Source organism: Mus musculus, chromosome X (genome assembly GCF_000001635.26).
Source record: "Mus musculus strain C57BL/6J chromosome X, GRCm38.p6 C57BL/6J".
In the NCBI taxonomy this organism is placed as follows: domain Eukaryota; kingdom Metazoa; phylum Chordata; class Mammalia; order Rodentia; family Muridae; genus Mus; species Mus musculus.
The window spans coordinates 161900943-161914612 of record NC_000086.7 but is presented as its reverse complement, the minus strand read 5'-3'; the positions used below and the strand labels follow the sequence as shown (position 1 = coordinate 161914612).

The following is a 13670-nucleotide window of genomic DNA, read 5'->3' as shown; positions in this document are numbered from 1 at the left end:
ACGATCCTTTGCTTAGAATCAAAGCAGCTTGGCCAGATACCAGCCTGTCCTTTTACCCATGTATTATGTATCTTTGAGAGGTGACTTTGATAAAATATTTTTAACCTGGAATCTTGGCAGTGTTTGCAAATATAAGTAACAGTTAGCAATTACCAAAAAAAAAAAAACCCTTAGATTTTGTGCTATAAATTATATTATATTTTTGAGTTGTGCATAGCTTTTTTTTTCTACATGCTCTGAATGGATATACTGTGGAATATTTGGGGAACCCACTGTCATTATAAAAAAAAACCTTTGAAATAATAGTATTTGGAGGAAAGCCTCTGGAAGTCATGTTCTTTCAGAAAGGGTGTATTGCATTTGAGCTGGAGAAAGTTTTTGAAAATAACCAGGAGTTCCAAGTAGCAAGCAAGTTTAAGTCTTTTGGGGCTAGAGGAAGCCAGGTCAGACAAAACCTCTATTTTATACTTCTGCTCTGATGCAGTCTATAGGGCTCCATTTTGGCTAAATCATCATAATTCCCACCAAAACAGCACAGAATGATAATGGTTTTATTTATTATTTTATATGCATTGCCAGTATATGCAAACTTTTATAGCTTGCTATAAATCCAAAGGGATTATCACAGCTGTTACTTATTTTAACAGGTCACAGTACAGTAGTTTATGCCAGATGGTTTGGAGAATTTGGAGAGAAAAAATTTATTCAGGCAGCCATATAGATATTAACTTAGGTATTCATGCTCTGAAATTAGTTTGCATTTGTTGTGATAAGAGCTGAGGAGAGAGATCAGTGGTAGAGCACTTGACTAGCATGTGTACAGCCTGAGGTTCAATCCCCAGCTCTGCAAAACAAAACAAAACATTTGTTGTTGTATAAACCATGTATGAATAAACAATTCTTCATGAATGAGTGATCTGTTTTTCTATTTTGGTGATCTCTCATGTGCAGAGGTAGGGTTGCAGTCATTTTAATGGCTGCTACTAGAAGAGATGAGAAGTAAAGTGTAGCCACATTGACATCTATCCATGGTGGAGACATCCAGTAGCTTCAGGAAAGTGAGCCTTGGAGGCAAAACTGAGTAGCCATCATTGGGTCTTAGTACATTTTAGACAAAGAGAATAAGGCTAGGAAATAGCTCGAGGCAAACACAAAGAGTGGGTGGATATGGTGGGAAAGGAGCAGAGCTGGAATTGGGATCCCCATGGTCACCAACAAGATCAGCTTGGGATAAAATGTTTACCTAGATCTGACCATATTTCTGCCCTTAGAGATATTGATGTTTATGGCTATATAGTTGTCAGTTATAAACACACACAAGACATGGGGAGAAGTAAATATTGGCAAGTGGAAATTCCTTTGGAAGGTCCTTTGGGTTCCAGGTATCATAGAATAATAAACTAAATGAAAGACCTTCCTAGAGAAAATCTTGTAGATACTTGCTTATCCCCACCCCCTCTTTAGGGGAAAAAGCAGAGGATGGCTAAGTTGACTCATATTTTGTCTTTTAACAACAACCTTACCCTGAACATTAGACTACCCAGGTACTTAGACTTCCTTGTAGACCCCCTCTACTTTCCCTCTCTTTGGTCTGGCCTCACCGGTTTCTCTTTAGCTATCCATTACATGCAGGGAGAAGACCATATTCTTGACATTTAGTATAATTCAGACTCCAGGTCTAACACATGGCTGAGTTTTCTTGGTAAATTCTCTGTCAATACAAGGATAAAATACCACCTCTGAAAGGAGATGAAATTATGTAGCATTTTACAATCCATTTTCCCAGTTCCTACAAAATAGGTGCCAAATAAGGTCTGTTGGCAGCAATGAAATATTCAATTAAGCAGAAAAGGTAGATTTTTAAAAGATTGATATTTCAGCATGTAGGGAAAGGCAGTTATTTTAGAAATCAAAGAGTCCATGAATGTCAAGGAATAGAAGGAGAACCTGCACTATGCAATCCCCCAGCATGGCTGGTAGAAGAAATAAAGCTTTGAAAATGCATAGGTTAGACAATACAATTGCCTGTTCTCCTCTGAGCTTCCAATGACTCTAGCTTTCTGGAACACAGCCCTAAGCCTGGAAATAAGTGAACACTTACTTGCAAGGATGTTTTTTCAAGGCTGTAAATAGTTGTCAGCGAGCCCATGCATTTCATCCTGAAGGCTCTTGCTCAGATGATTAGTTTTTTAGTGGACAGATGTCATCCAGCTATGGGTATGTTTTGGAGCCAAAGAGATTGAAGCCAGAAAGTAGCTCCAGGTAAATATAAGGAGGGAGTATGTTTGATGGTAAGAGACATGAACTGGGCCCAACTATGGATTCCAACTATAGGGAAAGAGCTAGAAGGAGGCTGAGAGGAGCGACAGCTGAGAACTAAATATCAAAGAATGAGCTCAGAAATCCAAAAAGTGTCTTAGAAGTGTGTTACCATAGAGACCAATAATAAGCCTTCTTAATAAAGACCCTAAGTAATCAGGAAAGCATTAAATTGTGTTTTCTATCGCCTGATTAAAGAGATAGGAAAATGAATTACTCAAGGTAGGCAAATTCTGCAATGAAATCTCTAACATTTTAGTGGCTTATTTCTTACTTAGCTAAGTCTAATGCAGGTCATTGTATAGCCATTTGTGTATCCATCTTGGGGCTCCATTGACCCTCTCCCTGCAGCCTCTATTCAGCCGTCAGAGAAGAATATAGTTGGGAATGGGTAGGAGTTTTATGCTGGAAAAAGAATTATAACCTCACCTGGGATTAGCAGTATCAGACTAGTGAAAAGGAAGAATTGTGTTTGAGCCACTGTGTTCGTCAGAGATTTGCACACTAGGGCCCATGGCTAAAGTCCCACCTACTCCCTTGTTTTTGTGAATAGCACAAACATCTATTGGACACATATGCATTTTATGGCTGCCTTTGAGCTACCATGGCAGAAAAGAGTGGTTTTAGCATAGACCACATGACTTGCAATGCAATTGTGGGTCCTTGCTGTAGATCTTCATTGGCCTAAGAGAAGAAACATTTACAGTTCTTACTTCTGAGACCTAGTGTCCTTGGCTTCCAATAAAAATAAGTGTGGTACCCACATGGACTTGTATATAAACTAAGTTCTTAGAATGTTAGCTCCAAAGGGGATCAGTCTATGTTCTGTGTCTACTAGCAATACTTAGTAAATGCTTCTATTTGAACCTTTGTAGGATTGGAAACTTCAGGTATCCTAGCTGTAGGACATGGTAGAGAAGCCCCAGGGAAAACTATACAGTATGAACTCTGTGTGATGACCTGAAACAGGTAGGAAGGACCCACCTCAACTGAGCTTTTATCATGTCAGGCACCAATATCATATTTTGTTATGGTTGTATTATTTAATCTCTTAGCATCTCTCAATTATTCTTACATTCACTTCACAAGTAAATAAGCCAAGTGTTGAAAAAGTCAAAGAATGTTCCCAAAGTCACACTTGCTAATAGATATAGAAGCTAGGATTCAGGCACAGGTCTTTCTGAGTTCAAAGCTCATATTTGATTTCTTTACTCTGTAGGACTTGCTAAAACCCTGTTCAAATTTAAATAATCTACTCATATTGATTCCACTACCACTATTAAGAAACCACCCAAGTATTGGACATTTCAATATGAAGGAACAACGAATTGGCTGTTTTCATCACCAGTTGCAGTTCTGCTCTCTTCATTGTCAAGATTCTTCCAAAAACCTAGAGCAATTAGTTCATCTGCTTGCACGGTGTGATAAGTGACTTTGGGCTATCAGCTACCTGCAGTCTTGCCCAGGATTGCTATGGAAGGCAGCCATTTTGTTCACCCTCATATAAATTTTCATCTCAACACCCAGGAAGTTGGAACTCACACATGATAGAGCCTCCCTGCCATTGAAGGTCTGAGAGCTAGCTACCATTAAGACAAATGGCCACTGAACCTAGCCCTCAGTGTGATGCAGCAAGTTTGGATGGGGGCTTTTATATATGATGCCCTCCTCATTGATTCTGCTAATGTTGAAAGTCCTTCAAGTAGAAGGTTGGTTAGCACCAACCAATGAAAATAATTATCCTCACCTTTCTTCTAGCCATCGTAACCCTCCCATGAGTGGCTAATCCCCCAGACTTTCCCAAAGCTTCCCAGATCCAGGTCTACCCAGACAAACACTAATACCTCTGTGGCATGTGCCATTGGCATTTTTCACCACACTGTGATCCTGCAATTCTGTCATTCCCTAGCTTCTGATGTGGGACCCATCCCCATCCTGACCTGCTTCTATGACTCATCTATCTCTTCCTCTCTAACCGCCTCTCCCTTTGCCTACTTATTTAAAATTTGGGGTTCCTGGCTCACTGGGAAAACAGCTACACATTTTCTCTGCCCATCTTTCTGGGCCTGGACACACTGTCTCCCGTGGGAACTCCAGCCAGATCCCCTGTCCTTGCTGGCTGCTGGAGGCCCTCCAAGTCGGTTGGCATGAACAGGAGGAATGCTGCCAGTGCAGACTAACTTAGGTTCAATATGATTCTTCATGTGACCACAATCATTAATTCATAGTAATGCCAATTAGGAAATATTTTTTAACTCAGTGCTCCTGCATACCCCGTGATTTCTTGTGACCTTGCCTCACCACAACTGTGATTTATGCAGGAGTTAAAGGTCTCATGGACAGAAGCTTGCTCTTATATGCAAATCTGCCCAGGGCACCAAGTTCCCCATTTACAGATAGATGCCCAGTCAGAAAATAGCCAAGTTTCCCCTAAATGAGTTTCAAAAGCCTCAAGACAAATGAGCAAAACTGGGGATTCCACAAGGCATCTTTGGATAATTTCATTCACTGGTTTCCTCCTTGCTATATATTAGATTGCATCTCATAAGCGTTGTTTTAAGTGGCCCTAAATGACTCTGCCTTCTGCACTGGCTTGTTATATATAGAACCTGCCTGCCTAAGGCATAGGCACACAGTGTCATGGTTTTTAATCCTGATTCAACCTCGGAGCTGGTCTAGTAAGTCATCCTTCCCTGGAGATTAATACACGGCTGCAAAAGCATTGTCCTTGCAGTGTGTTTAAGCCAGAGAAGAGTGACTTATGTCTAAATGTGAGGCTTCAGAGTTCAGAGATGAATGGGGGGAGGGGATGCAATGTCACATTTTTTTTTCTGCCCCTCTACCCCTATTACATGCCAGCATGTGCCATAGCTTATCTCAGTCCTTTTGCGCCAGAAGGAAGGCTTGCCATGGTTGGCTTCTCCAATTCTTCTGCTATGTCCAGAGGCTGGGGAATGGAATGTGAGAGGGGAGCCACGGGGGTGCGGTGCTGAGCAGCCGCGATGGGTCCAGCCTGTTGGTGATGTGCAGAGTCTGCCACCACTCTGGGTATGGGTATCGCGCAGACCCAGCGGTCGCGCTATCGCACAGGTACAAGAAATCCGGATCCGGGATCCTCCGCAACCCCCAGCTCGTGGAAGCGCACAGGCCGGCTCCCGCGCGCCGCCGAGTTTCGGGCTGGGGGCTGAGACCTGCAGATCACTGCGGCTGGCAGCAGGGGACAGATTCTTTCTATCCTGGTTCTCTCTACCCCAGCGGAAACCGGAGATGTTCGCGGAGCCAGGCGGCTGTCTGCGGAGCGTTGGTGCAGCCTTGCCTGCTGCCCGGGAGGTTTGGCTGCCGCAGTCTGTCCCATTCACTGGGCTGTAAATCGAAGCTGTCTACGCGGGCCAGGCACTCGATCCCAGCGTGGCCCCGGGGCTACGTCCCGCCCAGGTCTCCGGGCACCTGATTTCCCAGTGGTCAATTAGGTGGCTCAGCCTGCAGCATTGAAGCAGTGGAGGGGCCAATGCCCCTGCTTTGATGGAGCGCGCCGTGCGCAGAGACCTCCCCAGTCGACTTCCTCATCAGAAGGCAGCATCCATTCATAATTCTCTCTCTGCCTGTGGACGGAGTTAGACTGGAGTCGGGCATGGATTCCTGTGATCTCCCTTCTTGCATCTGAAGGAGAAACTAAGATAAAAGAAAAAGGGAAGGGGGAATGCGGTCATAACGCACCGAGGCTCTGGAAAGCCCCCTCCCTACCCGAGAGGCCTCTCCTTTGCGGGGAGAGAAGAGGCAGATCCCCAGCCCAGCGCCCCAGCCAGCTGCTGCGGAGCCGGCACGCATGCCTACCTCACCTGACGGCCGCATTCCCGGGGAGCCGGTACGGGGCCCGGCGGCGCGCCCAGGGCGCACGGGCGGTAGGATTTCTGCACCTGGCGAAAGAAGCACGGGCTGCTTGCCCAGGGCCGAGCCTGAACCCGAACGGACACCCGGGGAGGCTAGCCTCGGCGCTGCACCCCACCGCAACCCCACGGGATGCTCCACGACTCGCAGTCCAGGCCACGCGGGTGTGTGTGAGAGGGGACCAGCTTGGGGGGGAAGGGGTATGGGCAATTGACATAATTTTAAACTAATTTTTCCGCACCTCTGGGTTGTGGGTGAACTTGGGGGTGGAGGAAGCATGGACCGCAGCCCAGCCGTGCGCTAGCGGAGAGGAAATCCCCGTGGCTGAGGTCTGAGAGAGCCTGATCCCCTTGGCAAAGCTGAGTGAGGGTGAGCAGGCGGTCAAGGTGGACCGCGCATAGCTTGGAGGGACAAATGGAACAGTGTTGGTGTTCAGGGACATTTATTATTATTATTATTATTATTTAAAAAGCATATTGCAGCTGCAGCTTTGAAGTTTGCCGCCTCCTCCCCACCCCCTACCCCCTTCTCAGGTTTTGGGGCGGGGCGCCACTTTTCCAAGCTGCTGTCCAGACCCTTAGCAGCTGGGTGGAGGGGTCTGCAAAGGCTGCCTTGTTTGGTGTTGGGCTGCCTGAAACGGACATGGGGACTTGAGGGCTCTGTGAGCGGAAGAGTGCCCCGAGGTCTGGCCTTGGGTGAGGGTGCTCTAACCGTTGTGAGAAGTCGGGGATCCCGCTTGGGGTTCACTCCTGTTTTCCTGCCTTGCTACTTAATATTGGGTGACATTTTGCCTGTGCAGGGGTTTCACTGTCATGGAGCTGTGACGCTGGGAGGCAGAGGAACTGTTAGGATGGGCTGGAGAACAGAATTGAGGGAGCTAGAGCTTTTCAGTTTGTGGCAGTGTTAACCCCATCGATTCTGTTCCCTTGGCATACCTGTTCCAGGAGGTCACCATCCGTGACCATACATATATGGCTGCCTGGCTGATTAGCTTTGCTGACTGGTGAGCCAAAGCTGGACCAAGACAGGAATGTGTTTGCAGTAAAAGAGCAAAGCCCTACTGGCTTCCCTCAGGGGAAGGCTGGGCAGACCTGGCCATTGTGAAATAGTGTTCTGTCATAGCATGGTATGCTCTTGAGTTTGGAAGCTCTTGTTTTATGGGTTTTTTGTTTTGCAGTTGTGTGCCCCTCGGTCACCAGTTTGTTTTTCACAGCTGCATGTGAGCAAGGCAAAGATAACAGCATCTAAAAATAGCCCTGCGGCTGGAGATGCAGGCTTGCTTTGACCCCACCATTTCAGGGCTGGGGTCTCCCTTCCTAGTTACCTGGTGGGAGCCAAACTTGAACTGCCAGATAACCTGAGAGTGGAGCCACGCAGGCTCCAGGCTGAGGTCAAGGCTGGGTGACTGGAGTGCTGGTCTGTGTGAAAAGGCAGGATATCTGCCGAGCCTCATCTCTTCCCGTGGGAGACCCAGAGCAACTTGGCTGCAGGATTGGAGGATGGGAACCTGGAAAGGGATCCCTTCCCTGCCCCCATCGTGGACATTTGGGCTTTAGATTCCCTCTGAGTAACACCCAGAACTATACATGGGGCTTCCTACTCTGTGTTTCAGGAGCCAGCAGGCCACTCCCCCCACCTTAAAGGAGTTGGGCTTTGAATGCAGGGGGACCAACGGGTACAGGCAACACTTAAATCTTGCCAGCTTCTTAGTGTAGCCAGGGTACCACTCCTTTCTTTTCTGGTGTTCCAGAGGTAGTTGGCCTTTCTGAGGGTGGCTGCCTTTAGCTAATAGGGCAGGGGCCACATGGAATGGATTCAGGAAAGGGCTGAAGAATTTTCAGTAATGGCAGCAGATAATAGGAAGTCCAGCCCCTCTTCTAGGATTCCTAGATCTTGTGACCCTGCTGGGCCTCTCCCATTATTTATTTTCAAAGGCTCCATTTCTCCCATTTTCAATTATCTTTGGTGCAAGGATGACAGATTCTAGCTTTAAATAAAATGGACTCTGTATTCCCAGTTTGGTTGAATAATGGGGATTATTTTGCAAGAATTTGCTGGTGGTTGCTGAAAATTTTTTTAAATATCAGTTTATGTACAGCAAAAGAAACAAATGAAAGAGCAAAGGTGTGAATTCCCAGCACTGTCTCTGGCTTGGAGGCTGAACCCCTCCGGGTGATTTCTCTCTTTTCTTTTAAAGTGAATGTTGATTTTGAAACTTTACCTTTATTTTCTGTAGGTCATACCTGTAATCCTTGGGAAATATTAAGATATCAATCTTGATCTAGAGAATGAGACCAGACAACAGAACACCCAAGAAATGCATCCTTCTGGTCTCCTGGTAGAGCCTTGCAAATAACCACTGGTACTTCTTAAACACTACTCTCATGTTTTCAAGTCTCTGAAGGAACACATAGGATGGATGAATGATTAAATGCAGCCCAGTGGCTCAGAGGATGGGCAGCCTTCTTTGGCCAGCTTAGAAAAGTAAAGGTTTACATGTAGAAGCTCAGAAGACCAAGAGTTGGAATTCAGATTTCCCAAGTCCATCCCATTGGATTGGCTCAACCTGTAACAAATAAGATGTCAATGATCTCTTGGTCTTAGGTTGAAGGTCAGTTTCCTCTTGAAATCAAGACCTGAATTAGCAATTAACTAGGAGCCTATAAAGAGCATCTCATTCAAGGAACGCAACATACAAACCCCAAATCTCAGACAGATAACCCAGCATCCTTGTGTAAATAAAGTCTAATCAGCTGTTGGTTTCGCTGTGATAAGCAGCCTGATCTCATCCATTCTTGTGGCTTTCCCTTTCTTTGGAGACTTGGACACCCTGCTTGGTCCTCTGCCCAAGGGGGCAACAGAAGAAATTGAGATTGTAGAAGATTGCCCTTGAATGAGCACTCCTTATCCACATCCGTGGCTAGAACTCAATCACATGGCCACATCTAACTGCCAAGGGCCTCTAGTCTGGGTGCAGTCTGTGTATGACTAATGTATTCTCTTGCTTTAAGGAACCCCCTCACCCCCTCTACCTCTCCTTTGGAGTGTTGAGTTTGACCAAATTCAATGCAGATCTCCATCTTAAAATTGATGGCAATTCCATTCTCCCCTCCCCACCTCAAAGAGATTTGGAAAGGTGCAGAAGCATAAGGCTCTCAGAAGGATGATCTGGTTCAGCCTCTCTAGGCAAAGTCCGTATCATTAGTCCCATCTTCTAGATAACTTTTCCTGCACTGCACAGCTGATTTAAAACAGGGCTGGAGTATGAATCTAGATCCACATTTCTTGGCTCACATTCCTTCCACCATGCCATACTGACCCTGCCCTCTTAAGAGAGCAATTATATAGGATATAGTCTCTGAAAGCTGGCATCCTTTCCTAGTGTGTAGTCACTAAAAGAGCTATTTATATGATTTAAAATCCATGTACAATTCTTCCCAGTTCCTACAGTATAATCATTTACAGTCAGGCAAAGAATAACCAGGCATTAATATATGCTCTACACATATATTAGTTCATTCAATCCTCACAATAATCTTAGAATCAGGAAATGTTATCACTCCCATTTACAGGTGAGGAAATGGAGGCATTAAAGAGCGACTTGCCAGAGGTTTCCTGGTTAATAAGTGACAGACTGGAAGCTTGATTCTGAGCAGGACAGCTCTGGCTTATTTTACTGTGTCTTCTCTAATCTGTTGGATTTGTTGTCCACTCCATTCTGGGGGTATATAATTGTCACAGACCATGATACTCAAGATTTAACATTCCTTGTCTCATCTTTTAGTTGACAGACATTGAACGTGGGTGGCAGGGAGTCATTTGTAAACTTGCTGAACCGGGGCTTCGGGCTCCAAGCCTATGAAATTAATACTAAGTATTGAGCTACTGAGCTATGGAAGAAGCACAACCCCATGAGGCCTTCCTCCCTCCCTCCCTCCCTCCCTCCCTCCCTCCCTCCCTTCCTTGGTCCCTATCTCCCTCCTTTCCTTTTCACCCGTTTTCGTCATTATTGTGTAGGATGTAACTTGTGAAAGAACTCAAAGTTTGTTTATATGTGAGAAGGGCTATTGGATGAGAAAGACTGCTGTGAGGTTGGAAGGTAATGAGTGGACGTGGTGGGGTGAGCACTTGATCTTGAGACTGCTACTATTTGGGATTCTTCTTTCCACCATTGCGTGAGAAACCACCCCAAGCTTTACTGGTTTAAGCGCTAGTTGTTCATTTTTTGTTGAATTCTGTAGTCTGGGATAAACTTAGCTAGCTGTTCTGGCTAGACTTTCTTATGGTAGGTCAGCTATCATGTCACCTGAGGACTAGATTCACATGAGATTTGCCCAGTTGACTGTGCTTCTGTCCCTTTTTCTATACATTTTTAGGGATTTTTTTTCCTCTCCTTCAGGGTAGTTGGATGACTTCCTTGGCAGCTCAGGGTCCCTGAGAACATAGTAGTAGAAGCTGCCAGGCCATCTGATTAAGCCCAAGCTTAGTTTTGCCATCAGAAAGAAGCAAGTCCCAGATCTAGGAGAAGAAATTAACTGAGATCATAAATACCAGGAACATGGAAACAGATTGCCACAGGGGTGAAACTTGAATTTACAAATGCAAGGCTTCCCAAAGGTCTCAGGAAGAGTTTACTCTATATTGCAAAATATGTAAAATAAAATCCATCCCTTCTACTCAATGAAGCAAGACTATTATACATGCTTGGTTCTTTCTCCAGTCCCAAACTAATGAACCATTTATACCCTAAAGGAACACAGAAGCCTGAAGTAAGGAACTGGTGTGTGACTTCTGCTCTCTTGCCTCCTCTCTTATAGTGTCTCAAAGGTATCTATCTTAAAAGACACAGCAGGAGCCTAGAGAGGTGGCTTGGAGATTAAGAGCACTTGCTGATCTTGTAGAGGACCTAGGTTCAGTTCCCAGCACTCATATATAGAAAGACTCATAGCCAACAGTACCTTCAGCTCCAGAGGGCCCAATGCCCTCCTCTGGCTTTTCAGGCACCTGCACAAACAGAGTGCACACATATACACTCAGAAATTTTTATTCCTTTTTTTCAGTGTATTTTGATCATATTCTTTTCCCTTCTCCCATCTCTTCCCAGATCTTCCACACCTCTCTACACACCCAATTTCATTTTTGTTAATTTTCTTTCAAAAGCAAGAAACAAAAACAAAAATAAATGAAATTAAAACAAGCAAAAAAAACAGTAAGACAAAACAAAAAGTGCACACAAAAATAAATAAATAAATAAATAAATAAATAAATAAATAAATAAATAAATAAATTTAAAAAACCAAACCAAAAAACTAAAAGCATGGAGTCAATTTTGTGTTGAACAACTACTCCTAGGCATGGGCCCTGCCCTAGACTGTGGTTGATATATGTGGTGACACTCTATTGAAGAAAACTGATTTTCCTTTTCCTGAAAGGTACTGATTGCAAGTAATTTCTTGGTTTGGGATGGGATTTTTCTATACACTTCACCTTCTTCATGCTGGGATTTTTGTCTGTTTTGAACTTGTACAGGTTATTTGCATGCTGTTACAGTTTCTGTGAGCTCATATGTGTATCAGTCCTATTGTGTCTGGGAAACACCGTTGGCTCTCAGTTTTCCTACCTCCTCTTCTTCATACATCCCTGAGCCTCTATGGGAGAGGTTTGATGCTAATTCCCACATACAGCAAGAAGAAGCATCTCTGATGAGGGTTGAATGATGCTCTAAACTGTGGGCATAGCAATATGTCATTAGGAGTCATTTTATTGCTACGTTACTTTACAAAATAGTAGTTGTAGGTGTTCTCCTAGACCCATCACCTATCTTGTCTCAGGTTATCAGCCACTTTTGTAGTGAAAGAGATAACAGTACCCACTTTCCAGTAAATTACAGTTTTTGAAAGTTGAGAGTACACCAGTTGAGTGAGAAGGTAGGACTATTTTTGATCTTTTAGAGCAAATCACATATTGTGTGAGGGAACTTAGAATGCATGTTCGAAGTCCCTGCTACCTCAGGGCATAGAGCTGCTTTTGTGGTTTAATTCATGTGATCCAATTCAGATTATTTTCCCCAGAATCCAGAGTTAGTACAGTCAGTGGAGGTGCAAGGCCTACCATCCAGTTACCCTCTCTTCACTAAGACTCAAGCACCTACACCCCGGTCACTCATTCACCATGTGTGGATCCACGTAGCTGATGGGTCACAGTTGAGTCCTTTTCTAAGAATTTTCCTGTGCTGAAGAAAGTCACCTCAGTCAGGATCATGCCCTTTCCCCGATGATGACTTCTCAGTACAAATCTATAGAGGCCTGGTCACTTTGTCTCAGTTCAGGTCAACTCTGCAGAGCTGTCTCACTTCCATGCTTCCTGGAACACTGACTGGTCCAAGATTTTATTATGGCTATATCACAACCCAATTTCTTTTTGTGTCCAATCCTGTCAAGTGTCTTTACAGGTGTTGACCCAGAGAGCATTTCCTAGCAAATTTCCCTCATACTAATGTCTACATCAGGGAACTTGACTTATTATAATGTGTAAGCTAAAACCATTGCCTGATCAAGATTGGGTCACTGTGGTCATGTATAGAAGGAAAGCATGTGGCTTGGCACTTCACCAAATGCCTCCATGTAGGGACAGATGACTGGCACTTGGGTGACAACATGAGAAGATGAGCGAAGGTTAAGTTTGGTGCCTCAAGGGTTTTCTTCCTAATTACCCTGTGCCTCACAACTTCTCCCAAAGTTGTGTTCTTGTTGTTGGTAGTGGTGGTGGTGGTGGTGATGATGATGATGGTGGCGGTGGTGTGTAAGGAATGGATGATTCATGACATCCATTGCATGGTTAACAATTGTGCCTAAGCACTTCCACCTGATTATTTCTTCCTTTGGGCATGGCACTGGCAATCGAAATTTATCTTTCAAATTAAGGCCATAATTATATTTTGATAAAGATCTATCAATTCAATGAGAATGAAATTTTGAGGGTTGCCAGGATACAGATGACTCTGGGTTATAGAGAGGGGTTTGCATGCAGAATATTAATCGGTGGTTTGGCACTCTTATCTAGACCTTTCCAATAGCATCTGATAATGCAGGCCCATCAAGTACTATTTCTTTTCTATTATTCTAGGATGGTAAAAGTGATGAAAAGATATGAGCAGAGTTTTATGAATGAAAAGATGATTCATCAAATGTCTCTTGGTCTGCCTCACCGGAGTTAAGAAATACAGTAATAATTATGTGACATTACTTTAAAATCTAGGAGGGAAAGCTTATTCTTATTTTCTTGACTCTTTCTTTATTGTAAATAAAACAGATGGCTTCGATTTTCATTGGGAATAGGGATCCATATTTGTAATGGGATTGACTCCCAGAAAACTAGAAACCGTGGACATTTTCTGATGTTATATGATAATTTTCTTTTCCATTTTATTGTCTGAGTATTACTGAACAAGTAATACTCTGATA

The 13670-nt window shown here is 44.1% G+C and overlaps 1 protein-coding gene across 7 annotated transcripts in view; it reads left to right on the top strand.

Annotated features, from left to right (window-relative positions):
* Positions 1 to 13670, top strand: part of Nhs (NHS actin remodeling regulator) — a 326152-nt gene that overhangs the window by 244829 nt on the left and 67653 nt on the right. The window contains exon 1 of one of the 7 annotated variants that reach the window (XM_030251266.1): positions 5361 to 6371. The exons of 5 other annotated variants lie outside the window; for them this stretch is intronic. In XM_030251266.1, coding sequence (XP_030107126.1) covers positions 6146 to 6371 — 226 coding nt within the window. In that variant the 5' untranslated portion in view covers positions 5361 to 6145. Of the gene's footprint in view, positions 1 to 5360; positions 6372 to 13670 lie in introns of those variants that run through there. One more of the 7 variants, XM_006528765.2, reaches the window with a different exon arrangement.